This window comes from Carica papaya, chromosome 5, assembly GCF_054855325.1.
Source record: "Carica papaya isolate Zhongbai chromosome 5, ASM5485532v1, whole genome shotgun sequence".
NCBI classification, from domain to species: Eukaryota; Viridiplantae; Streptophyta; class Magnoliopsida; order Brassicales; family Caricaceae; genus Carica; species Carica papaya.
The window spans coordinates 44,446,008-44,472,905 of NC_142313.1; the positions used below are offsets into that span (position 1 = coordinate 44,446,008).

The window sequence follows — 26,898 nt, forward strand, 5'->3', positions numbered from 1 at the left end:
CGATCATTCAATTGCTTAAAACTTTTTTAAAATTTTATTTTCCCATTTTATACTTACAGCCACTGTATATTCCCATGTTTGATTTTTCAAAATAAATTTTGTATTAATTTTTTTTTTTAAAAAATAATAACATAAATATTTATTTTAGTTCTTATACCATGAACATGGTTAATTACTGCTGCTTAGCTGTGTTTCTCTTCTACCTGTACTAACATTTTCATGGCGGAAGCTGCCTTCTCCATTACAAGAACAACAACCCTCGTTTGATCCAATTTTAGGGTTTAACTCTTCCATTCATCTCTCAGACAACTCTGTTGATCACCATTACACCACAATCACACAACGGAGAGGTTTATATTTTTATATATGTATATACACACTCTTAAATCGACTGAATCCATTTCTTCTTTCTCATGATCTTCGCTTAGTTGAATTCTATGATTTACAGAGAGAGGGATTTTTACTAACCAGATGTTTCTGTGTAAATCCTACTGAAGTTGGAAAGTCCATACTAGTTATGGTTCAAGAGAATTTCACGGCACAGAAAAGAGCGTCGTCCGGCGGTGGCGCCGGCGGCGGCTTGCCGGAAACCAGAGGCCGTGGAATTGGAGCGATGCCGCGTGGTAGGCAGATCCGTAAGACTTTCAACAACATCAAGATAACGATTCTCTGCGGATTTGTTACTATTCTCGTCCTACGCGGCACCATCGGCGTCGGAAACCTAGGGAGCTCCGACGCCGACGCAATCAACCAGAATCTTATAGAGGAGACCAACCGGATCCTCGCGGAGATCCGATCGGATTCCGATCCGAACGACCCCGATGAACTTGCCGAGTCCGAGATAGACCCTAATATCACCTACACGCTGGGTCCGAAGATCACTAATTGGGATGATGAACGCAAGGTATGGCTCAGCCAAAACCCTGAGTTCCCTAATTTTATCAATGGAAAAGCTAGGATTCTCCTCGTTACTGGGTCGCCTCCGAAACCCTGTGACAACCCGATTGGGGATCATTATTTGTTGAAATCGGTTAAGAACAAGATTGATTACTGTAGGATTCATGGGATAGAAATTGTGTATAACATGGCTCACTTGGATAAGGAGCTTGCTGGGTATTGGGCAAAGCTGCCATTGATTAGGAAGTTGATGTTGTCTCATCCTGAAGTAGAGTGGATATGGTGGATGGATAGTGATGCACTGTTTACTGATATGGTTTTTGAGATCCCATTAGCAAAATACAGTAATTCTAACTTAGTGATTCATGGGTATCCTGACTTGCTATTTGAACAAAAGTCATGGATTGCTTTGAATACAGGGAGTTTTCTATTTAGGAATTGTCAATGGTCATTGGATTTGTTGGATGTATGGGCACCAATGGGGCCGAAAGGTCCAATCCGGGAGGAGGCTGGGAGGATTTTGACGGCAAATTTGAAGGGGAGACCGGCTTTTGAGGCCGATGATCAGTCTGCACTTATTTACTTACTGCTTTCACAGAAGGATCAATGGATGGACAAGGTGTTTGTAGAGAATCAGTACTATCTGCACGGTTTCTGGGAAGGATTGGTAGATAGGTACGAGGAAATGTTAGAGAAGTATCATCCAGGACTTGGTGACGAGAGGTGGCCTTTCGTCACTCATTTTGTAGGTTGCAAGCCTTGTGGGAGCTATGCAGATTATGCGGTAGAAAGGTGCTTGAAGAGCATGGAGAGGGCTTTCAATTTTGCAGATAATCAGGTGCTTAAGCTCTATGGGTTTGGACACAGAGGGCTGTTGAGTCCCAAGATTAAGAGGGTCAGGAATGAGACAACCACTCCATTGGAGTCTGTAGAGAAGTTTGATGTCCGCGGATCAACAATTGGGAAAAGTGAATCACATAGCTAGTGAGGGAGAAACATATTCAGTGTGTCATAATCTATAGGTAATATAATTCCTCAGTTGAAATTTGAAAGTTAGATTTGAATTTGATAACACTTTTAGGTTTTACAAGTAATTTTTGTTTCATCTGCTGCTCTATACTGCTCTCGAGAACAAACGATAAGAATTCTTTCATTGACTAGTTTTTATAGAATGTCCTGGTAATTTATTATGAATGAAATTCTTGGATAGTTTGGTATTTCCTTATAATTCCCTCTAGTTTTACAGGGTTGAGCCATTGGTGGAAACATGTTTACACTTTTACTAAATGATATACCGATGATCTGAGTTTTATGCGTTATCAATTGGATTTTTGCTTTTGGCATGAAGATTAAGTCAGGCTGACAATTTATGACCACATTTCTGCTAGAAATTTTCTGTTGCGAAGTGATCTACAATGATGAATTTTGTGTTTGGTTAACTGGTGGATATTAGTTCTTCACCCTGCAGTTATTATTATTATTATTTTATTTTTAGAATATGAAAAATACTAAGTCGAACTTTTTAACTTGTTCTGACTATCCGAAATAAGGGAATTTAATCGTCATTAAATGTTCTTTTCACCCTAAAATATCATAACTCGTCACGAAGTCCTACTTAATCATTATAATTCTATTAACACACTAATGACTTAAGTCTTAAACCCTACTGAATCAAAAGGAGAGCGAAAAAAATTTTAGTAAGTAAACTACCGTGTCGTGGTTCGTTCTTTTTTAAGTCAACAAACTGTAATGTTCTTGATATCTTGTTTCTCGATGTTGAGTGTAATTTGCAGGATTGAATCTGATTGACAGTGGTTGTAGCCTTGTCCTTAGTGTATTTTATTTACTTGTTTATGATTTGTTACCTTGCAAATGAAGTGTATTGTATAATATGTCTTTGTTATATGCAGTAAATGGATAAACTTATGTATACAAGTGATTTATATGTATATACTATTCAAGTCATCAAACTACAGTTGGGTGAATTGGGTGTTAGGTGGAAATGAATGGATTTTTACCTGGTGTAATTATTTCATTTAAGAGAATTTAACCGTTATAGATGTTCTTTTATTTAAAACATTAAAAGCTCGTTAAGACGGTTGCTACAAATTCATAATAAATTCACAAAGTGGCGAAATTAATATTTTTTTTTATATTTGAATTCGTAATTTTTAAATAAAATAGAAAAAATTTTAACTGACAGAATACTGTATTGTTAATAAAACTTACAATAATTTATAATCATGAAAGCCTACTTAACCAATTAGTCGGATCAATACGTTCTTTCATTTGAAACATTAAAAACTCGTTAAGACAGGTTGTTGTAAATCATAATACACTCGCAAAATGACAAAATTAACATCTTTTTTATATTTGAACTCGTAATTTTTAAATAAAACGTAAAAAATTTAATTAATAGAATATCTTATTGTTAATAAAACTTACAATAATTTATAGTCACGAAAGCCTATTTAATTAGTCAGTCGGATTAATTCATTTCAAAAAGAGATACAAATCAATAAACACTAATTGACCAATAAAATTCAACCGGTTTAAATAAATTTAAATAATGAAATTGGTCGATTTTTAAGGTTTTCTTTTTTAAAAATTTATTTTATATACATAAACCAATAGTTAAATTGATAAACACATAAATAAAACTCATAATACGTTCACAAAGTGACGAAATTAACATTTTTTTTAATATTTGAACTCATAATTTTTAAATAAAACACAAAAATTTTAACTAACAGAACACCGTATTATTAATAAAACTTACAATAATTTATAGTCATGAAAACCTACTTAATCGATCGGTGGTCGGGCGTAGTTAATTTAATTTGGTCAAGAAATCAAAAATTTAAAACCAAAATCAATCAAATTGAAATAACCCATTTTAAATAAATTTAAATAATGAAATTGGTTAAAAATTTAAGTTCTCTTATTATTTAATATATATATAAACCAATAATTAAATTGAGGAAACATTTAAATTAATAAATAAAAACTTTTTATTAATTTATTTATCATATTTTTATTTTCATTTAAATTTAATTTGAAAAAATTATATGTCATTGTAGTCACCTATTTTGTTTGAAGAAGCAAGAGAGTGCAATCACAAGTAAGGTGGGTGAGTAAGAGACTCTTTTCATACACCCATCACCTACTTATCAATCTTGGTTTCTAAGACTAAGTTTTGATTCACTCATATAATTTGAAAAAAAGTTATATGTAATTATAGTCACCTACTTTCAACCATGTCAAATTTAGAAAGTGATATCTTAGTGGGTATATATATATATATATATATATATATGTATGTATATAAATTTTAGTGAAAATTTATTAATTTTTGTAGGTAGGTCATAATTAAATAATAATAATAATATCATACTATATAACTCTTTAATAATAACACACTGTTCATATTTTCATAAAATAAAAATACGTAAAAGTATTAACATTCCTTACAGTTAAAAAATAATATTAAAATATTTTATTTTTATTTTAAAATATTAAATTAATTATTTATATATGACACTTATTATAATTCAATTTTTAATATTTTTTCGTTATAATTTAATTTTTTACATTTTTTATTTTTTGAACACTAATTTTACTTCTATTTTTAATAAAATAATTAAATTATTAAATTATATTTAATTATTTTACAAATTAATTTAGTAAAAATGTTATATTTTGTTATTATTAATATATTAATTTAATTAACTAGTTAAATTTATTTTATATTTTTTAAAAATATTTAAATATTATCTAACTATTTTAATCTTTTTTTTTTTCTGATAAAATTAAAAAAAAATAAACATTTATATTAAAAATCAAATTTATAAAAAAATAAAATATAAAATATTGTAAATGTTAAATTTTGAGAATTAATTTAATAATTTATTTTTATTTTTATTTTAAATAATTATATTATAATAATGACGATTTTTTTGAAAAAATAGAAAATAAAAAATGTTTTTTTTTTTTTATATATTATGTATAACCTTAGAATTTGAACTTTCATATATATATTTTTTTAATTTACAATTTAATATTATAATAAAATTTCAGTACGCGAGAAAAGGAAAAAGAAAATGGAAATGCAGGAGTCGTCGGATTAAATCTAAATCAGAACGAGGCCGCTGCTGTAGCCAGCAAACACTATATAAATGAGCCGAGTCTCTCTTCGCCACCTCGTCCTCTTCCCGTCGCTAAACCCTCCGTCCTTCTTCACTCTCTCCTCAAAACGTGTTTCCTTCCTAAGCTTCAGTATTCGCGCGAGGTACCTCTGATTATCTCTTTATCGTTGTTTTGTTAGTTCGAATTCTATTAATCTGCGTCTCCTCATTTCTTCCACTGATTGATTAGTGAAGAATCGATCAGCGCTTGCTAACACCGCTTGTTAATGGATCTGATACTGATGCCGCGCTTTTGTTTTCGTTTTTGTTCGCTGTGCTGCGTGTATTTTATTGTTTGGTTGACAGAACGGGAGGAAATGGAAATGAATGTTTTGTGTTCAGCGATGCTATTGTCTCGTACTATTTGATCAGTGATTTTACGTTGTTTTGTTGGTCTCGTGGTGGTGGATTGATTTTATTTTGGTTTGTTTCATGATAGATATAGAGAATTTGAAGTTTCACTTAATATGATATAGAGTTAGTCTGGCGAGCTTATTTTGCCTGATTCAACTGTCGATGGTTGTAGATATTGCTTTTCGCTTATGTTTTCCGTTTGGTGAGGACACATGCCATGTGGTTGATGCTTTTACTTCAGTAGCTCTGACGTGTTGGAATGGCAGATCAGTTGCTGGTTTTTTTTTTTTTATTTGCACCAAATTATTTCAATGTACTCTCAGTTTCCCGGCAATTTTTTATTTCCTACTTTTTCTCATTTTTTGGTTAATTTCTAATATTACTAACTTAAAACTTCAGTTTGGATTTGTTACATTCTTTTAATCTGACTATTGTTTAGTATTTCTGAAAGCTGCTTACAGGTTAATTAATTTGAATAATTTTTTAACGTCAATTAGGAAATTCCGTTTCATTTATTTGCTTGCTTTTCTGCCTGTTGATTGGATGGCTTCTAATAAACTGATGGGCTCATTTCCTTCGTGTCATGTTTTCATGGCTACAATTTTTGCTGGTTCTTACTTCTGTTAGTTGTAAACTTGAATACAAAAGAGAAAAGAAATGCATTAAATTGTGTATTAATCATGTATGGAGTCTAAGCTTTGTCATTGTGCATATGGGATGATAGAGCAATGGCTTCCCACATTGTTGGCTATCCTCGCATGGGGCCCAAGAGAGAGCTCAAGTTTGCCTTGGAATCCTTCTGGGATGGAAAAAGCAGCGCAGAGGAATTGCAAAAGGTGGCAGCTGATCTGAGGGCATCCATTTGGAAGCAGATGGTTGATGCTGGAATTAAGTATATTCCTAGCAACACTTTTTCATACTATGACCAAGTGTTGGATGCCACGACAATGCTTGGTGCTGTGCCCCCAAGGTATGGTTGGAAAGGTGATGAAATTGGGTTCGATGTTTATTTCTCAATGGCTAGGGGCAACGCTTCTGTACCTGCTATGGAAATGACCAAGTGGTTTGATACCAACTAGTAAGTGATTAATTCTCCTCCTTCATGTTTTGAGCAAGTTTAGAAATTTGGCTATTGTTACTCTAATGATCAATGCAAATCTTTTTTCGGTATAGCCATTACATTGTTCCTGAGTTGGGCCCAGATGTCAAGTTCTGTTATGCTTCTCACAAGGCTGTCAACGAATTCAAGGAAGCCAAATCTGTAAGCTTTCTAGATTTCATTTCTACTGATGCTTCTTGAAAGAGAGCTCATTTCTATTCTTATTTTTCTCTTCATTTCTATTTTTTGAAACTCTTTATACCTTGATGGTCAATTAGAGTTTTGAGCTTCTCATAAATGCCTGAAGCCTGGATAAAATATGAAATGTACATGAAGCTGAAGCAACTGTGAAGAAGAAAACAGGCTGATCATGATCTTCTTCTTATAACAACAACATAACTGATAATGGAATCCAAACGAAATCATAATGATCCTCCTATAGATTATAGCTTCCAAAGACCTTGAGTCTATATCTTCACTAGGATTATATTTCAGGCAGTTATTTTCTATTTCAAGATTGAGAGAATTATTGGTAATTCTTAATTACTGGACACAACATAATCTGTTGTATCTTCTAAGCAACTCAAGTCTATGTCTTTTCTAGGATGATATTTTAGACGGTTATTTCTTACATAAAGTTCAAATGGTTCAATTTATGGAGCCTTTAATAATCTGATACAGCGTTGAAAATCATTCTTTGTTTTCTGATTCCTGTTATTACATTGTTATTTTTATACCAGTCTCTTGATTAACTAATGGTCTTTTAACTGCTCTGTTTTACAGCTTGGAGTTGATACTGTCCCTGTACTTATTGGTCCTGTATCTTATTTGATACTCTCAAAACCAGCAAAAGGTGTTGAGAAATCCTTTTCTCTTCTTTCCCTGATTGACAAGATTCTTCCAGTCTACAAGTAAGGAGCTTCTTTCTTTTGTTTTTCCCCTTAAGCATTTTTTGATATATCAGCAAACTATAGGTTAGGGTAGAATTCGAATCACTTGCACATACTGTATAGCTTGTTGGTGTATATATCTTGGTGATTGGCATTAATGAGTACTGCCTGGCAGGGAAGTTATGGCCGAACTGAAGGGGGCTGGTGCATCCTGGATTCAGTTTGATGAGCCTACCCTTGTGATGGATCTTGATGCCCACCAATTGCAGGCATTTAGTCATGCATACTCACAGCTTGAGTCATCTTTATCTGGTTTGAATGTTCTTATTGAGACATACTTTGCTGATGTTCCTTCTGAGGCATTTAAAATACTAACCTCTTTAAAGGGTGTTAGTGGGTTTGGATTTGACTTAGTTCGTGGAACAAAGACCCTTGAATTAATAAAGGCTGGATTTCCATCGGGCAAATACCTTTTTGCCGGAGTAGTTGATGGAAGAAACGTTTGGGCTAATAATCTTTCTTCCTCGCTCCGTGATCTGAAAACTCTAGAGGACATTGTTGGAAAAGGTAATAAAATGTTAAATATAATCTTTTCTGATTGTGATCCTTTTTCTTTTTCTTGCGTGAAATTTACAGAGTGCTATCCCTGTCCTTTTGTAGACAAACTTGTGGTCTCTACTTCTTGCTCTCTACTCCACACTGCAGTGGACCTATCTAATGAGACCAAGTTAGACAAAGAGCTGAAGTCCTGGCTTGCATTTGCTGCTCAAAAAGTACTTGAAGTGAATGCTCTTGCCAGGGCATTATGTGGGAACAAGGATGAGGTATTTCTTTACGCATCTATATGTTACTTTCTAGCATTCAGATCTAAAAAGTAGGATTCAAAAGAGTCTTGTGGAACTTATTTTTCCACATTGCACGAAGTAAACAATAGCTCTTTATCAATTTGTGTACTCATTTATATTCCAGAAATTCAGCTGCAATTGTACAAAAAAACATTTTTTAGTATTTATTTTTCTAAATCTGTGTTTCATTAACAAAATTATATAAATTACTTAACAATAAAGAGAACAATAGTGAAAATTATGATAAAAATAAAAAGTTGAAGTGTTGTCTTTAACATTTTCTAGAAACCTTTTTTTTTGTTCTTTATATTTTACAAATATTCAACTTTTACATATTTCAATAAATAAAGGCATGCATAAATGCATATAAGCTTAGAAAATAAAAGCTAGAAAACATTTTCTTGCAACAGACAGAGTCTGTATTTCTTAAAATAACAACATTTGTAGATGATCATGCATAAATACATAGTACCTGTATTTATGTGTGTGTGTATTTGTAGATGACGTGTGCTAATATGAATGTCTTGACTGTTCGTGTCGTATTTCAGATCTAAATACTAGAGAATTGATCATCTTTCAAATTACTGGCTTTCTCTTTGATACTTCTAAGCAGCTTTTTTCCTATTCTTTCTTCTCCAGGCCTTTTTTGCTTCTAATTCTACAGCTCATGCCTCAAGAAAATCCTCCCCAAGGGTGACTAACGAGGCTGTCCAGGAAGCTGTACGTAATTTTCAGAAATTAATTACTGCAATTTTTATCATTCAATTCAGTTCCTTCCCGCTCATACTGGAATCATCGCTCTTTCTTGTTTAGGCTGCTGCTTTGAAGGATTCTGATCACCGCCGTGCCACAAATGTAAGTGCCAGACTAGAGGCCCAGCAGAAGGAGTTGAACCTTCCAATTCTTCCAACAACCACCATTGGATCTTTCCCACAGACCATGGATCTCAGAAGAGTGCGCAGGGAATACAAGGCTAAGAAGTAATTGTTCTTTCTCTTGACGGTGTTGTCCGACTTTATAATGATATGTGGACGTAACATATCATATACACTTATTATGGTGTTATGTTATCAGAATTTCTGAAGATGATTATGTCAAGGCCATCAAGGAGGAAATTCGCAAAGTTGTTCAGATCCAGGAAGAGCTTGACATTGATGTTTTGGTGCACGGGGAACCAGAGGTGAGTTTCCACCTGAAAAAACTGGGGAACAAAAGGAATAGCTCTCTATGTTTTCTTGCCTTCATTCTCCTGAATTTTTCCCAAATGTCTTGCCTTCTCAGAGAAACGATATGGTTGAGTACTTTGGTGAGCAGTTGTCTGGCTTTGCCTTCACCGTGAACGGATGGGTCCAATCTTATGGATCTCGTTGTGTTAAGCCTCCCATCATCTATGGTGATGTCAGTAGGCCAAAGGCTATGACTGTTTTCTGGTCTTCCATGGCCCAAAGCATGACCAAACGACCTATGAAGGGCATGCTCACCGGTCCAGTCACGATTCTGAACTGGTCATTTGTGAGAAATGATCAACCTAGGTAATGAAGTAAGGCCAAATTGATTTCATAATTTTCAGGAACTGGGATTTAGTTTTTAACATTTGTTGGGCCTATATCAGACATGAGACTTGCTATCAGATTGCATTGGCAATTAAGGATGAGGTTGAGGATCTTGAGAAGGCTGGTATTACTGTTATCCAGATTGACGAGGCTGCTTTGAGAGAAGGATTGCCCCTTAGGAAATCCGAGCAGGCTTTCTACCTGGATTGGGCTGTTCACTCCTTCCGAATTACAAATTGTGGTGTCAAGAACACCACTCAGGTACAAATGCTAATTGCAGTTGCAGCTTTAAAGGCTTTTACACATATCTTTTCATTAGCTGGCATGGTAGTTGACTTGCGTAGGAAAAAATTTAGTTTACGGAATATTGACTATCCGTCTCTGCTGTCAAACTATTTTATAACTGATCTTTTTTCCTTGTATAAATCTTTGTAAATTTAGTATTACTCTATAAATTATTGGGTAGTAATCAAACAGTAAATGTCTTGAACAGATCCACACCCATATGTGCTACTCAAACTTCAACGATATCATTCACTCAATCATCAATATGGATGCTGATGTGATCACCATCGAGAACTCCCGATCAGACGAGAAGCTTCTTTCTGTATTCAGGGAGGGAGTGAAGTATGGTGCTGGGATTGGTCCCGGTGTGTACGACATTCACTCGCCTAGAATTCCATCAACGGAAGAAATTGCTGACCGAATCAACAAAATGCTTGCTGTTCTTGAAACTAACATCCTCTGGGTCAACCCTGATTGCGGCCTCAAGACTCGCAAGTACACTGAAGTCAAGCCTGCTCTCAGCAACATGGTTGCAGCTGCCAAGCTCATTCGTACCGAACTGGCAAACGCTAAATGAGAAAGCAACATAAAGTTGTTCCGCAAAAAACTCTGGTCACGGCGACTCTCTGTGAAATCTCTAATAACGTCGGGTTTTTGTTGAGAGAAGTTTCTTTACAATATGCTGTGTTTCTGTTGGAATTTTTTTAAAAAAATTTAATTTGAAGAATGGTTTCTGATTGATTTGGATTTACAACGTTAATGCAATTAGGATAATTAAACATCCAAAATTCATTCGATTTGTGGAAATATAATATGCATAAAAATTAATTATAGTGTATAATTTATAATTAACTAAAAATTAAAATTTTCATCTAAATTTGAATAGATGATGATTATTATGTATATAATCAAATTTTTTAAGTTTAAAAATTATATAGTGTATGATTTGTAGTTAATTGAAAATCAAATTCTATTCTTGTACTTCAAATTTTTAAATAGACTGATATGATATATATTATTATATTAATTTTATTTTTTATTTTAAAATTTAAATAGATACTAGTATATAAAGTTTTATCATTACATTATATATATTTATAATTAATATTAACATATTATTTTTATGTAATATTTTCATGATCATAGTTAATAAAAAATAATATAAATTAAATTATAAAAAATAAGTGTGACAAGTGGGGGGATTAAACCAAGACCGACAATAATAAGACAAAAAGATGATTGGGGTGAGAGAGGCTCGAACTCTCGACCTCAGGATCACTCTTAGCTATGAGACCTACGCGCTAGCCAACTGCGCCACCACCCCGTTGATGGTTGCTCGTGCAATTAATAATAATTGTAATAGCTTCTGACAATTATACTGGATTTTATGGAACCAAATTACTTGGAAAAAGGGAAACATTAGACAGATATTTATCGGCAGAAATTATAGGATAAAACTCTTTATTGAAATATACATATATATATATGTATGTATGTGTATATATATATATATATATATATATTTGCAAAATGCAACTTGTATGAACTGGTGAAGAACTTTACAAACTAATTATTTTCGGATTTTGGAATGGACTTGAAAGCATTCCAAGCATATATCCCCATCACCATTATCAATAAAACAGCCACAACCAGATTCATCACTTCCCTTCCGTTCTTCCTCTCCCTCGCCCAAAGCAAAACCCTAGTTGTTCCATCCTTCATCTTCAACTTAGACCTTCCGTTAATCTCACTACTTCTTGCAGAATCAATGGCCGTACTCTTTCCTTTTTCATTCCCCGTCACCTTCTGATTCTCATGCTTACCATCGTCAGAACCCACGTCAGATTTTTCCTTCGGAGCATCATGATCAGTTTTTCCTGGTTTCTGATCATCCTCCGTGGCCATACTGGTCTTTGAAGTCTGTTCTTGTTCGTTCTTGGATTTGAAACTTTGAGCGGTTTTCTCCTTTCTCTGCTCTTTTCCATTAGAACCCACGATTCCCTTCTGATCATTCTCCTGATATTTCCTATCAGAACCTTTCTGATCAGAATCTTTTCTCGGTTTCTCCTCCATCGCCATTGAAGTCTTCGGAGCTTTTTCTTTAGCTTTCTGGGTTTTGGTTTGCTGAGTCGTCTTCTTCTCCTTTTCATTTACGGTACTGGGTTGAGTTTGTGCATTGCCATGAGTTTTCGAGTTCTGATTCGATACAGAAGGTGCAGGAATCTGTTGACGAGGATCACCGTTGATCTTATTATTATCAGCCGTTGATGTGATCTTGATTTTGGGATGCTTGATGAAAAGGGTCCCACCTTCAAATCGTGCGATGATGTTGTTGGTGTCGTAGTTTGGGGAAATAGGGAATTCCTTACGGAATCTAATCCATTTGGTATCTTCACTCCCAACTGGTCTTTCCCCAAGAACTCTCAACTTATGTGTTGAGGTCATTTGAACCTTCAGTTGTTCCTTTTTGAAACCTGTTATATATAAATTACATTCATAATTACCACAATTTTGTATCTTAAATTTTCGTAAAATTATTATTATCTTGTATATAATATTTTTATACAATTATAAATTTTTGTTAAAACATTATGAATTGATATAAAATGTACCAAAATTTTTTATTAAAAAAAAAAAATAGAATTTGAAGTATCCTAGTCGAATTACCCGGTAGGTAGACGATAAGGGTGTCGAATTCGGGCTCGGAAACCCATTCAGCGAGTGGTTCGATATCTTCGTACACATGTTCTCCGGCACCAGCAGCTTGGTTCTTCTCCATTGTTACTCTTTTTAAGTTTCTGCTTCTGATCTTTACACTTTCTATCTTCAAGCTGTGAAAATGATGGTTCTTGAGTTCTTTGATCATGTTATATATATATGTATGTATGTATGTATGTATGTATGTATGATGTATGTGTATCCACACAAGTATACATGCATGAAGTGGGAATCAAAGGAGCCTTAAGGGTTATGCTTTTTACTTCTTCTTTAGGTTTAGGCTTTTTGTTATTTGAAGGCTTGGAATATGTGCTCTAATTATGTTATTTGGAATCACTTCGTTTACATGCAAAAACCAAATTGATTCCTTGTTGGAACCGAAAAATTTTCATGTTTTTTTTTTTTTTTTAAAAAAAAAAATTTAGATTAATTTTTTTATCTAGAAAAAAAAAATCCAAAAAGTAAAGGGTTTCGAGAACGTTCGAAACTTGTACGTGAGAAAAAAAAACATTAGAAAGTTGTTATATATATAGTATATCTCATACGTAATCTCGTTAATTAAATCGGATTATATATAATTCATAAAGTATCAGTTGCTATAACATCTCATATGTAATATTGCGAATTACATCGGATTATGTATAATTTATAGAGTACCAAATTACTATAACTTCTTAACATAAATTGAAAGCTTCAAATCTGGTGTATATATATAGAGAGAAAGCAATATATGAATAAATTACATCGTCAACTGATCCAATGACTACCCTTTCAGTAATATATGATATCGAGAAAGAATTTTTCAGTTTGAAATTTGATATATAAAAATTAAAATGGAATCAAAGTACATATTCAAAAATGGTGAGATGGAGAAGAGATTAAGAATATCTTATTGAACTAATAATTAATGTAATTTCCGTAGAACGACAAGAGTTAGATTTAACTTCTCCGATAGTGGATTGTGTAAGACATAAAGAACACCAGGAGAAAATAAAAAAAAACTTTAATCGCACTCCGATTTTTATAACTGAGAATGCAAATGACTGAAATACTCCGATTTTTAAAATAAATTATATTGTAACACATTAAATACGCAATTATATAGATAAATTGTGTACACGATTAGAGTTTTGATACAATCATTTGGGACTGTTCTTAAAAAATATTATAGTATTTTTTTTTGAATTTTCGTAATAAATTTTAAAAAATAAAAATGATAATATATAATAATTATTTGTTAAATTTTTAATATAAAAATAAAATTAAAGTGATACTTATTATTATTTTTTAAATAATTTTAATTGATTATAAATATATAAAATAATTATCTACAAATTTTTAGTTAAAGTGATAATTTATTTAACATGTAAAATAGAATTAAGATGATAATATTTATAATAATTTTCTATTTAAAAATTTTTAAATATAAAATACAATTTAATTTTAACTCACTAAAATATAATATAATAAAATAAAATTAAATTGATATTATATTTATAAATAAATAATTATTTAAAAGACCAACATAAATAGATGGTCAGATTTCGAATAACTGAGAGGGAATAAAAAGGAAAAAGAGAAAAGCTGTGAAGAGGAGGGAAGAGGGAGGAGCAGAGTGAAAATGGCGGTGGATACGAATCTATCATCACTGTTAGAGAGGCTAAAAATGGAAGATCATTTGCTTCTTCCTCCCAGAACGTGGGAATCTATTCCTTCCGAAAGCGGAGCTCCTCCTCCTTCTCGCTTCTCCTCTCCCCTTCCGTCTTCTTCCTCAGTCTCTGTAAGTCCACGTTTACACTATCACACCTGCATTCGCATGTTCATTTATGGCTATCTATGGCTATGCCTCGGTCTTTTCCGTTGCATTTGCGTTTTTCTTAAGTTTATTACCTTTTCTTTCATCTCTATTTTTTTTGGGGATAAAATTTAGGTGAATTATGTTTCATGGGTTCGGTTAGATAACCAGTGCTTTTTACTTCTTTGATTGAGTTAATTCGGTTTAGTGCATGATTAAATCACCTGGACCTGGACCTATAGGTGTAGTGAACTTTGATTATCGACGATGTAACTTCTGAAAGCTGATGTATTCTGAATTATTGGTTCAGTAATTAGATTAATCTGCATTACCGACATAATTCAGTTTCTAACTGAGTGACTCTTATTCTTTGCTTCTTTGATTGAGTTAATTTGATTCAGTGCATGACTTCATCAACCGGACCTGGACCTATAGGTGTAGTGAACTTTGATTATCGATGATGTAACTTCTGAAAGCTGAATTATTGGTTCAGTAATTAGATCAGTCTGCATTACCGACAAATTAGGTAAAAGAAGGAAAGAAGTGTTACTTCTATCCTTTTGTGAAATTTTAGTTATCCTGATATTACTAAAGCAAAACCTAGTTTCTGAGGTAGCTCAGAGACTTGTATATGTTTGGTGTAACGTTTGATAATTGCATGTTGCCAATCGTTTCATATGAGGTAAGTTAGTAGGATGTGATTCTTGTTATATTTGAAGTTGAAAAATTACAATGAATTTGCATCAGCTTGTCAGAGAAAATATCAAAGAGGAAGTAGAGAAGTTATTTTTGTTTCTAGTTTATTAATTATACTTCAGGGGTATGTTTAGAACTAATCAATTACTTTTGTGGAATCCATAAATTTTAGTTTTGTGGATTCATCTTCATCTAAGATACCTGAAATTTTTTGGTGAAGATAGAACCAGATAAATGAACCAACTTCTCTTTTAGATCATCACTATTTATTTTCAGATTTCATAAATTTTGATAGTCTGTAGTATGTTATTTTAATTCTGTTTAGAATTTAATTTTAAAATTGAACTTTCGTATTTTTATGTTTGAACTAATTGAAGATTTGCAACTAAACAAAAATTATTCATTTTTCCCCAACATATCATAAAACTAAAGAAATATGTAAGTTCCATACTTTTTTGGTTATTTGGGTTTGATTTCTCACGCTTTCTTTAGTTCATACATGTATTTCTTGGAAAGAGATGAAATAGGGTGAGGTTAATGTGTTTGATCAATAGGGTACACAATATGGTTCCAGTGACATAAATGCCATATCCATTTGTCCAATTTTATTTCAGCTAGTACTTATTTTAATTGAGCTTGCATTGCTTCTCTTTTTAAAATTTTGAGCGGAAACATATTTTCTTAACTGTTGGAACCTTTTATAGGAAAAGAGTTTGGTGAGGCTGGCACTGACTGCACTGCAAGGGGTGGAGTCGTCTCTTATTAGTATTGAAAAGTTCTCTACTGCTTTCTGTTCTGATCCTGCTGACAGGACGTTTCATCAAATACGGAGTCTGTGGAATCGGTCATCCAGCACTCATGCTTTAGGAAAGATTCTCAAATCGATAGGTCGTTCAGGCACCTTGGTTTTTCTTCTTCATAAATTTGTAGATTATTTTACCAACTTAAATTTTGATGAAAAATTGGTAAGGAAGAGACAGGAAAATCATGAGTTGGAAGGAAGTCATTGTGACGGTGAACACCAGGAGCAGAAATGTCTTGTTAATCAGGCATTCGCCGTTGCTGTTGGAAAGGTTTTAGAAGGGTACACATGTGCGCTGGATACATTATGTGCATCAGTATGTCTGAGGTGCTCAGCAAAGAAAATTGACTTGTCCTTGGCTTCGTCTACTGGGTTAGGTTGTCTCACAAATGTGGTGCATTCTGAACTTACTTTGTTGGAAGTGTACCTGCACAGCAAGGAATTGAGGACACAGATTGAAGCCCTTGGAAATATATGCAAGCTGCACCACATAGCTCTTTGCTTCTCCATATATTCTTTTGAAGATCTAGTTGCAAAAGGAACTTCAGAGATTTTTAATTTCTATAGCGGAGGAGATCTGCTTACTTATTTGTATTTGCAGCTAAAGGTTGGCATAAAATGAAGTTTCTTTCTATTTTCTTGCCTTCTTTGTTCTTTTGCATTATTCTTCTGGTATATAGTAGTCCTACTAGCTAAGAATGTTGGTCACATAGATATAAATTGTTATGCTCGCGGGTTTCATAAACTTTTGATACTATTTTCTGTTGTCATGGATGTGCAAATTTTTGAAAAAATTGAAACTTTTATGGGTTTGAGGAGTACAAATGACTGAAATACTCTTCTCAAATGGTCCACGGCCATTTCTCCGAAAAGAAATACAAAAGTTTTTAATTGGTAGACCAAAAGAAAAGAATTCTTGATTGTCATCCTAATTTTTGCATCTATTTTTTGATTTAGCATAACCTTTGGCCATACATTACTGTGCTCTGGTGATTGAATAATTCAAATTACAAATTCTTGGAAATCTTCTTTATTTCTCGCAAATACTGGATATTCTGTTGTGTAAATTGTATGGACTTGTTTTCATGTATTTCTTATAGTCCTATTCATGGATGTTTCTTGGGATTTATATTATTTTATCTTTTTGTAGGTTGCTGACCCTGCTCAGCTTGCTTTATTGAAGTTTCTCTTTCTTCGATCATGTGAACCATATTGCATGTTTATAAGATCATGGATATTCAAAGCTGAAATTAGTGATATTCACAAGGAGTTTATAGTGGAATTTGCTGATGATTTACCACCTTGTTCACATAATAAGGCTGGCATCTCTCCATTGGCAAGTGTTAAGGTATGGCTTGTTGTACCATAATCAATATGTTCAAAGACTGGGTTCTGTGTAGCTACACTTTTAATGTCTTTCAAATGTTGATCTTTATAGTTGGCAACTCTTCACTTCAGGAACGAGATGGTGCTGCTGTTCCTTGTTTCTTGAAGGACTCTTTGACTCCACTTATCAGGGCTGGGCAGCAGCTTCAAGTACTAATAAAGTTGCTTGAATTGTGTAATTATGCTGCCACTGAGGTCTTTAGTTACACAGATCTTCTTCCATGTTGGACTGGTATTTTAAGCAATAACCTATTTTATGCATCTGCAATGACTTTCAGCAAAGGGTCTATAGAAGGACTTGTACTTGCAAGGAAAAGTTATTACAATACAATGCAAGAAAAATTTGAAAATCTTCTGAGAAAGTTGAAGTTCTGTTGTGGACAGGTATCTCATACTTGATCCTGGTTCTTCTAATATTACTCATTATCGGTTGTAGTTTTTACTTGTTAAATTTATGTAGCTTTTTCTTTTTGGTTGGAGAAACAACTTATTAACTTTTACTTGAATGTTTCCATACCCTCATAGTCTATGACAATTTTAATGTACTCCTTAAGTTTGTGGCTCATTCTGCCTTCTCTTTATCACTCATATTTTTTGTTAGTGGAAGCATTCTTTATGGTTAACATGGTGTTAGCAAAAGTTAACCCAGTCACCATGGTCAATAGGTGATGGGCCTGTCGGTTTTCTTGTATTGCTTGTTGTTGGCTCGTTCCTTATTATACATCATAATTTATTTTCAGGTTACTGAGCACACTGTACCCATTCTTTCTGGCAGTTATGGAGATGGTTTGGACGATTCAGTTTCATTCACACCAAACTGCAGGTTGATTTTTCCTTATAGCTGAAAGGAATTCAATTTCATACTTCTTGTTTCTCTTTCATTATAAATGTGAATTTTATATATATATATGTGTGTGTAAATTTTCTTCTCCGAGTATGTTAATTACATTGACATAAATCATTAACTGTAAACTCTTTGATTTTCAGTGCTGCTAGTGACGTGGAATTGCAGGACCATACTGATGCATCTGAATCATCTGAATGTTCATCGATAAATGGCTTTGAGGAGAAAATCGAAGCTGAAGAGCTGCTTGGGTTTCCTAATAGTTTTACTTCGGCAAAACAAAGTTATCTATCAGCTTTAAGCTTCTCCATGAGCACACCCATCAACAATTCAATGCAAAAGTGTCCTCCGATTGAGAAGCTGTCCTCTACAGAAAGACATTCAAATGATGTTTGCAAAGGAACAGATGCTTATGAGCACTTAATACCATCTGAGAAAAATAAGGAAATTTTGAGTAACATAGCCATGCCCCCTGAATTAGAGGAGTCGGATTGTTCATGTATAGATGTTGAATATACTGATAGTCTACCTGGTAAGTGCTGGCCTCTTGGTGGCCTTTCCAGAAATCCTTTTCATGTTGATGAAGGGTTTAACGACCCTGGAGTACATTCCGCTGGCTCTGTCCCTAAAGTGGGGAAAATATTTGTGGGGTTTATTGAAAATGGAATGTCATCTTTGAGTAAAAATTCTGCAATTGAGAATGTTTTCATAGAGGAGGACCGAGACAAAAAACAACTTGAAAATGATTCCTCAACATTAGATTTACTTGCATCGCCTAAATGGAAGTTTAAGTACCTTCGTAATTATTTTAGTATGAATCCAATGCTAACAAGAGGTGTTATCTTTAACCTGATGGGAAAGCCTGGAGAGACAGTCTGCAGGAATTATGCACAGTCTTTACCCTGCTTTGATTTTTCTACTATAGATGACCCCTCTAAAGTGCATCTGAAAAAGCTGACTGCTCAAGATGCATATGTATTGTTTGAGGACTCTAATGCTTTCATGACTAGTGCTAAAAGTGATCGACATGGCACAAGGTGCTACGAGGAAGACTTAATTAGAGATACCAATGTATTTTGTAATCATTTACCTTTAGACTTAAAAGACCACAATGATGAAGATACAGAGTCAAAAAATGTTTCCGGCGGAAGTGGCTGGGAAGGCTTGCTGGGTGGTTCAGGTAACCTTGAAACTAGTACCAGTGAAGATCACAGGCAAATTTTGTCTGCCATGTTTGAGATACCAATTGACTTTGTCATTGACAAATGCCTGCTGCAGGAAATATCGCTTCAGTATCCTTCCACTTATGAAATGTATTGATACAAGATCAAGAACGTTATTTTGAAGTTTTGTTATTTTTGTTGAATGTTCTCTTCTCCTAAGGGGCTATCTTTGATTATAGAGTTATTTCACTTGTATTTGAACCTTAACAACCTAAGATATAATTATGTAAGTAAGCTGGCTATCCAGTTGCTTGAAGAAGGGTTTGACTTACGAGAACATCTGTCGGCATTACGGCGATATCATTTCATGGAATTAGCTGACTGGGCAGATTTATTCATCTTGTCTCTTTGGCGTCATGTATATCTTTCTACTATCATCTGAATACTTTGCAACTTGAAATCCCTCGATTTCTAGAACTACTGTTCTCCTTACTCCTTTTATCTCTCTTAATTGGGACCACAGAAGTGGCTTATTACAGGGGCAGATAGGAGAATTGCAGAAATTCAAGGGTTTCTTAACTCATCTGTTCAAAGGTCATCGTGTGAATGGGACAATTACAAGGATAGGTTATTTGTGTACATGAAAGGACATAGCATGATGCATCTTTCTACGTCTACTATTGGTATATTTCAATCTTTTCCTTTGCATTGTTAGATACTTTTCTCTGTTGATCCGCCCTCTTAGTACTTATTCTGACTTTTTCTGATTAAATTTGTCAACAATCGAAGGGGTCGATTCCTTCAATTTTCTAGGTTTGGGTTATCGTGTGGATTGGCCAGTCGATATTATTTTGACTCCTGCTGCATTGGAAATGTATTCTGATGTATTTAGTTTTCTGGTTCAAGTGAAGCTTGCAGTTTTCTCATTGACTGATATATGGTGCTTCCTGAAGGTATGGATTTCATGGAAATGTCTTCTTTTATTTATATACAGAGAGTACAAAATCTCGGTTAATTTTGGTTCCTTAGATGTTAGATGCAGCCACTTTCATGGTAATCTTTTAAAATATGTTTGGCTCATCTTATTCTATCAGAGCTTATAAATTACAGGTGGCTTGTTAAGATGCCGGGAGTATTAGGAAGTTCATAGTAGAATTTTCTAAACATTAGTGCTTTAGTTATTTCAGTTTCCACTAACTAGGAATTGTTGAGTGTTGTAAATTGTAGAAACTCTTTCGGCTAGTCAGGAACTCATTAAGTTTCCTAAATCGTAGGAGCATGCTCCTTATAAATATCCATCTTAATAGTGAATAAAGGATCTGGCAGTTATTCTTAAAAGATTAGAATACTCTTTAAGATATCGTGTATTATGTCCAACAATCCCAATCATCGGCCATCAAGGACAAAAATTCAACAAGCAGACTTCATGCTTGCTTGAAGACTTTTTATGTATTTTTTAACTTCTACTCTATAATGTTAGCTTACATTCATCATAACATATCTTAAAACAATATTTCTCGTAAAATAATCAAGTTATGTATACAACTTAGCCAAAACAAAGATGTGTACATCTATTTTAGGTGTTATGAGCAAACAGGGCAGATATTTTTAGCTATTTAATAGTTTATGATGTATATATATTAATTTCTAAAATTATACATAGACTGGATTTTGGTTTAGTTTCCTGTCCAAAATAAGATTTGGAGAGTAAAAAATAAACCAAACTAGTTGGTGGTTTGGCATGGAATTTTCAGTTTGCAGCAGACAACTTACAAGCCTGTAAAAAGTGAAAGTGTGACTCTGCTTGGCTCATTTGCATCTCTGAACACACAGGTAGAAAGCTTTGGCAATATCTATGACCCAAATGCAGGGTACCGTATTCTGCTGGCATACAAAAGGAACTACTGTACCTAAAGTTTGTCTGGAAAATATTCATGAGAAACCAAACCATGCAAAACACACCATCTTTTTCTTATTGCTCTTTTCAAAGTTCTTTACTGCTTGAGATCTTGTTTATTTGGATCTTATACTTGGTGAAACCTTCTTAATTTTCTATAGATTATTGGGCTTTCGGAAAATTATTTATAAACTTGGATCATAGGATTTTAAAGTATCCAGTCAAGTATGTCTTGAGAGGTTTAATCTCCTTCGTTATCTTTATATGCATTTGATTGGGCAGGACAATCATTCTGCACCACATGAACGAGAAATTGGGCATTTTGATGTATTGATGAAATTGAGGTAAAAGGGACCTTTTTGAGTTTTCTTGTTATTTGAAACATTTAGTTGTATTTATTTTATTATTATTATCTTGTTCCTCAATCAGCTTATTATGTATTTTTATAAATTTTACAGAAGTTAGTTGTAGAGGTTTATAGCCTTTCCTTTTATTTCAAAAGAAAGAAAAAGAAAAAGAGATTTATAGCCTTTCCTTCTAAAACCTCTGGTTTGGGAGCTCTGGAAAATTTAACATTTTGAGAGGACTAGAGAAGTACCCTGTAGCTCTATCTCCTTTCTACTGCTGGCTGAATCTTGAAGTGGATGTATCACACAAAAAGTTGATTGGTTCTTCTCTGTGTAAGATAGACATGAAACATTTGCTCTCACCATCTAAAGATGCTATCAAAGTAGAGAAATGTAGAGAGGAAAACAGGAAAATGCAATCTTTATGTTAAGGATTGCTAACTCCTATTGGTGTTTAAGCCTGTGTTTTGATCAAATTTAACATTTCTGTAAGGATGAATGTTCTATTCAGAGATAATAAAAATGACCTCCAAGTGATTTTAATTGGAAATAGAAAAATGCATATTAAATTGTATTAAAACTGATACATTGAGAATATATTGTTTCAATTCCACTTGATATTCTTTATGAAGTTCCTAGTTATTATCAAATGAATTCTATGAAAATTCTTGATGTGTTTCAACCACATAGAATGAGAATTAAGTTTCCATCTATAAATGTGTGATTGTGATAATCATCTTCTGTTTATCTTTTTACCAGACATCAGGTCAATCATTTTGTGTCTGCACTACAGCAATATATTCAGTCACAATTAGCACATGTATCATGGTGCAGGTTCCTTCACTCCCTTAAGCATAAGGTCTGAGACAAATTTTATAGTCTATATCATGTGTGTCTTGCTCAAGTTATTTTAATTTTTGTAATTAACTAGTTATTTTAATTTTACTGTGTTGTTCTAATTTCAAGAGTAAATATATGTCCTTTTACTAATTTTTTTAAGAAGTATATTTTAATCCCTTCTCATTTTCCTTGTACTTTTTTGCCTGGTTGAATGAATATTCTTTTCTAGAAGGTGGAAACAGAAGAATACAAACTTGATGCCATTTCTAAATTTCAGTTGTTTTTAAAATTCATAATATGCTTTATTTTCGTATCTTCTTTTACTATTTTAACATCTCAATGGAGATAACTTTTAATCATTTCATGTAAAAATCTTGCTAAAAATATTGTAACGCTGTTTTGTTGTTATTATGCTTATAGAAACATGAATTTGTGTAATGTCACTGATATGCTTATGATCTCTCTATGTTAATAGTATATTTTCTGATAGCTCCTTTGTTATGGGCATTATGTATTTTCAAACCAAAGATGGATAATTTTTTATTCTCTAGAACAGCCTTGATCTTTAGTTTCCTGTGGTTTTCTAGGTCAAAGACATGATGGATCTTGAGGCAGTGCATATGGCATATCTAAGAGAATCTAAATACATGTAAGTTCAAACTTTTATTCTTATTTCGAAATTCAAGATGTCATTTTCTGTACAATTAAGAAGTCCACAAACATATTTCTTTGAGAAATTTGATATTTTCCCCGCCAATCATCTTTCACACAAAAGGTGAAAACTCAAAGATGCTTGCTTGAATTCAGGTAATTGTTTCCTTTTTCTGTGGATTTTCTTACTTTTCATTGTTGTAATCACTGAAATCATGTAATCATCCATGTTTGATTTTTTTTATTTTTGCCATAACCTTTTTAAATAAAAAAATGCAATTAAGATGGAAAGAGAATAGAAAGACGAAGGAAAGATAAGGCACCGTCTTACATAAAAGAAACAATAATCAACAAAGAAAACAAATGAGGGAAACATGGAAAATGTTAGTTTAAGAAACTAAAGATTGAGAGAATAAAGGGCAGGGAGAATGTATTTTGGAGAGTAGTTTCTGTGTTCTTACGTTTCTCTCAACAATCCTTTACACATTGTCAATTTATTAATGTTAGTTATTAATGCTCAAACCTACAATGAGAAAGATAATATTTGCTTGTGTTACAATATTCCTCAAGTCACCCAGTTATTCAAAATACACAGGGAACTATACCCTACCTGTCACTATCCTGTCCTACCATGGCCAACTACCCTACCTACCCTCTCACTCAAGTGCCAAATGTGGGCTTCTGATTATTTTATGCATTTGGACCGTCAAAATATTGTAGTATGTGTATCTTCTCCAAATTTTTTCAATTTATGCTGAACATTATTGCGTTCAAGAGTACATTTGCATCCTGTTTGGTTCCATTTCTATTATATTATCTATCTATTCATTGAACTCAATTACTTTATATGTAGGATTGGATTCATTAAGTTTTGGTTTTTAAGTTTTCACAATCAGAAATAATTCAATAGCATATTAAATTCCATGTTGATATATTTCTACCTCTCACTTTGATAGATTTTTACTCTCTCTTGGCTAGGCAGAAAACAAATCAACCTACATGATATTAGGATTTGTTTTTTTCCCCATAAAATCTTCAACCTTTTTTCAAAATTATTTTCAATAGATTTTGAAGCAAATGTAGCCTTAGAGCTACACTTATTTTCTTAACAACTGAAATTGAACAAATTTTCAAACCCATCATCTATTGGTAGAACCTGTAACGAATATATTGGAAGGTATTACATTTACAAAAAAAAAAGAATGAAAAAACAACAGTTTAGGTAGGTCCGTTGACATTGTGTCAGTGATTAATAAATTCCTCTGTTCACCGCCATTCTGTCTGTCAATTGAACCTCTATCCCTCTCCATTTTCGTATCTTTTTAGCTGGTTTCAGTAGAATGCCAAAATTTTCTCAATTGTCTGATTAACTTCTGTACAATACTTTGACATTATCAGTAATTTTACCAAGCACTTTTGTGATCTTAATTGACCGTTCTGTAACCTAAAATTTAGTTGACAACTATTGTAAATTTCACAGATGCTTCCTTTCTGATGAGACACGGGCTGTAGGTAGCATAATTGAAAGCATTTTACAGTGCACACTAGACTTTCGTTTGTGTCTTATTGGAAGCATGCGGAACACAAGAGACGATCAAAGTGGTTTTCTGCATAATTCTGGAATTAACATATCCCAGGTAATTCTCATATAATTCTGGAATTAACATTATACTTGTCTTATACAAGCTCGAATTCTGCCTTATATTTGACAAGGCCTATAATGAATTGATAAGACAGTTATTCTGATATGTAAAATGTTTACAAACAAACATTATAGCACTGTTTCTTTGTGTTCTCGATAATTGGATACATCTAGTGTTTGCTTGTATAATTTCTCTCAATTTGACGGTCGAAGCTTTAAGTAGCTCTTTGTGTCATAACTTTTTAAAGACAACCTTGCTGGGAGAATTGCTAGTACCATCCAACTAACTAAATTTCCTTTTCAGGTGCTGGCCATCAAGCAAAAGTTTGATAGAAGCGTCAAAGAATTGCATATATGCTATCTCAAATCACCCAAACATGGGGAGTTTGGGCTTTCCCCTTTCTGGGACTATCTGAATTTCAACGAGTACTACTCAGATGTTACAATCGGAATGAGCCACATTTTAATATAGTCTAAAGGCAACTCGTTATTATTGAAACGAGCAGCACGCTAGGATCCATATATGCGGAGAGGTAATCCACGATAATTTCCTCAATAAGATGTTGGAAGAATCATTGCAGAAGGGTCTCCTGTCATCACTAAAGGACATTCTAAGACCTTTATCCGATACTTCTCAAAATAAAAAGACACGTCCGTCATTTCAAGGGCACCGCATTCGACCAGGTAGGTAGAAAACTCCTGCTTTGTGCGAGTAAATGAAGGTTCCAGCGTGTATTGCTGCAGCCACCTTGCCGCTTGACTACAATGAAGTGCTATCTCTATGCAGCCCTTGCTGTCATTAGCTTCCGAGAAATCCGATTATGGAGAAATTATTTTGTATAATACTTACGTTATGGTAATATGTATGTTGTTCAAAACCATAGCTAGAGCCTAGAAGGTGTGCAAAGTGTATAATATTATAACCTTTTACACGTAATTAACAGATTCATTCTCATGTTTTAAAATCATTGTGTTTTGGGATGTCATCCAACTTTACATAGAGATGGGATACGGCAAGAAAAAAAACAGAGGAAGCTTTGAATTTTTCAAATCTCATTTTATGAGATAGTGGTTTCAATTCTTAGTAACCTAACAACTTTTAAGATACAAATTATTTATTTTAAAAATTTAAATTATTAATAATGTATTACTTAAATTTTTATGTAAATTTTTAATAATTAAGTATTTTTTCTGTAATGTTCGGATCTGAAATTTAGTTTGAAATTAATTTTAATATTAAAAAAATTTAATGTAAAATTAAAAAAAAAATAGATTAGGGATAAAATTAAAAAATTTTTTAAAAAAAATAAGTGAAAATTTGAGTTCAAATAGTATTTTTAAAAGAAAAATCGAAAATTGGGTCCAAAACGTAATTTTAGAAAATTTTACCACATAGGACCACTTAGTCAGCAGTTTCGACGAATTGGAGTGCGTCGCATGGTAAGACACGTTAATTTGGTGCCATGCAGGAGGCCATGCTGGCGATCCGCGTGCTCCGCGATTAAATGATCTAGAAGTCTTCCCGTGCGCGTGGACGGTCTGGATTCGTTCCCTTCTCAGGTACGATCGGACGATCACGATCAAACAGGATGAACGGTTCAGATTTGTTTCTTCTTTAGGCGCGATCAGACGATCGAGATCAAACGCGATGAACGGTTTAGATTCATTTTTTCCTTAAACGCGATCGAATGGTCGAAATTAAACACGATGAACAACCAAGATTAATGCGAGATGGGTATAAATATTTTGCATCACATAGAACTCAAATCCTAGCTGCCAGCCCCCTGTCGGAGAAGAAGAGCTAGCTGCTGGAGAAGGGAGCCGACCGCCCCCGCCATCGCACTGGAGCCACCTCTAACCGCAAAAAGAGTAAAATTTTTTCCACCTGCTCAAAATTCGATTCTGAACAACCTTGTGGGCATATCGGAGCAAAACAAGTGGCGAGTGAGCCGAAAATCATGGACAAAGCCCGACGCTGCCGCCACGGCTAAAACCCATAACCGCCTCCAA

The 26,898-nt window shown here is 33.6% G+C and overlaps 3 protein-coding genes, 1 non-coding gene and 1 pseudogene across 6 annotated transcripts; 3 read left to right on the forward strand and 2 right to left on the reverse strand.

Moving 5' to 3' along the window:
- The first annotated feature begins 146 nt into the window (after positions 1 to 146).
- LOC110810655 (putative xyloglucan 6-xylosyltransferase 5 pseudogene) lies at positions 147 to 2,125 on the forward strand (annotated as a pseudogene). Its single transcript, XR_015818909.1, has 2 exons — positions 147 to 350; positions 449 to 2,125. The product of XR_015818909.1 is annotated as a putative xyloglucan 6-xylosyltransferase 5 pseudogene (transcript).
- Positions 2,126 to 5,018: 2,893 nt separating this feature from the next.
- LOC110810686 (5-methyltetrahydropteroyltriglutamate--homocysteine methyltransferase-like) lies at positions 5,019 to 10,848 on the forward strand. The gene is made up of 12 exons (XM_022036928.2): positions 5,019 to 5,185; positions 6,160 to 6,513; positions 6,609 to 6,696; positions 7,318 to 7,445; positions 7,600 to 7,991; positions 8,085 to 8,248; positions 8,909 to 8,989; positions 9,083 to 9,249; positions 9,344 to 9,449; positions 9,551 to 9,801; positions 9,882 to 10,083; positions 10,316 to 10,848. The coding sequence occupies exons 1-12, from the start codon at positions 5,073 to 5,075 to the stop codon at positions 10,682 to 10,684; spliced, it is 2,415 nt and encodes an 804-aa protein (XP_021892620.2). The 5' UTR covers positions 5,019 to 5,072; the 3' UTR covers positions 10,685 to 10,848.
- Positions 10,849 to 11,347: 499 nt separating this feature from the next.
- Positions 11,348 to 11,431, reverse strand: TRNAM-CAU (transfer RNA methionine (anticodon CAU)). The gene is given in 2 exon segments: positions 11,348 to 11,383; positions 11,394 to 11,431. It is a non-coding gene; the product is annotated as a tRNA-Met (tRNA).
- A 106-nt stretch (positions 11,432 to 11,537) lies between these two features.
- Positions 11,538 to 12,985, reverse strand: LOC110810643 (uncharacterized). The gene is made up of 2 exons (XM_022036863.2): positions 12,775 to 12,985; positions 11,538 to 12,581 (listed from the first exon to the last, which is right to left on the reverse strand). Exons 1-2 carry the CDS (start codon positions 12,971 to 12,973, stop codon positions 11,674 to 11,676), a joined length of 1,107 nt encoding a protein of 368 aa, XP_021892555.2. The 5' UTR covers positions 12,974 to 12,985; the 3' UTR covers positions 11,538 to 11,673.
- A 1,376-nt stretch (positions 12,986 to 14,361) lies between these two features.
- On the forward strand, positions 14,362 to 25,853 carry LOC110810642 (Spc97 / Spc98 family of spindle pole body (SBP) component). 2 transcript variants are annotated; one of them, XM_022036862.2, is made up of 14 exons: positions 14,363 to 14,605; positions 16,021 to 16,725; positions 17,269 to 17,466; positions 17,577 to 17,888; positions 18,245 to 18,327; positions 18,492 to 19,640; positions 19,788 to 19,929; positions 20,035 to 20,194; positions 20,301 to 20,464; positions 21,691 to 21,752; positions 22,515 to 22,614; positions 23,183 to 23,244; positions 24,727 to 24,883; positions 25,193 to 25,853. In XM_022036862.2, exons 1-14 carry the CDS (start codon positions 14,447 to 14,449, stop codon positions 25,358 to 25,360), a joined length of 3,621 nt encoding a protein of 1,206 aa, XP_021892554.2. In that variant the 5' UTR covers positions 14,363 to 14,446; the 3' UTR covers positions 25,361 to 25,853. The 2 variants fall into 2 exon arrangements, with proteins under 2 accessions (XP_088075338.1, XP_021892554.2); XM_088219212.1 differs by lacking the exons at positions 24,727 to 24,883; positions 25,193 to 25,853 and adding an exon at positions 23,842 to 24,595 and having other exon boundaries at positions 14,362 to 14,605.
- Positions 25,854 to 26,898: the final 1,045 nt, after the last annotated feature.

Excerpts from the sequence above, each read along its gene's own strand:
- LOC110810686 (XM_022036928.2), top strand. The coding sequence starts at position 5,073 with ATGAGCCGAGTCTCTCTTCGCCACCTCGTCCTCTTCCCGTCGCTAAAC. Across the intron at positions 7,992-8,084 it reads AGAGGACATTGTTGGAAAAG|ACAAACTTGTGGTCTCTACT; the intron begins GTAATAAAATGT and ends GTCCTTTTGTAG. Across the intron at positions 10,084-10,315 it reads GTGTCAAGAACACCACTCAG|ATCCACACCCATATGTGCTA; the intron begins GTACAAATGCTA and ends TGTCTTGAACAG.
- LOC110810643 (XM_022036863.2), bottom strand. The coding sequence starts at position 12,973 with ATGATCAAAGAACTCAAGAACCATCATTTTCACAGCTTGAAGATAGAA. Across the intron at positions 12,582-12,774 it reads CCTTATCGTCTACCTACCGG|GTTTCAAAAAGGAACAACTG; the intron begins GTAATTCGACTA and ends TATATATAACAG.
- LOC110810642 (XM_022036862.2), top strand. The coding sequence starts at position 14,447 with ATGGCGGTGGATACGAATCTATCATCACTGTTAGAGAGGCTAAAAATG. Across the intron at positions 18,328-18,491 it reads TCATTCACACCAAACTGCAG|TGCTGCTAGTGACGTGGAAT; the intron begins GTTGATTTTTCC and ends TTTGATTTTCAG. Across the intron at positions 19,930-20,034 it reads TCTTGTCTCTTTGGCGTCAT|AAGTGGCTTATTACAGGGGC; the intron begins GTATATCTTTCT and ends TTGGGACCACAG.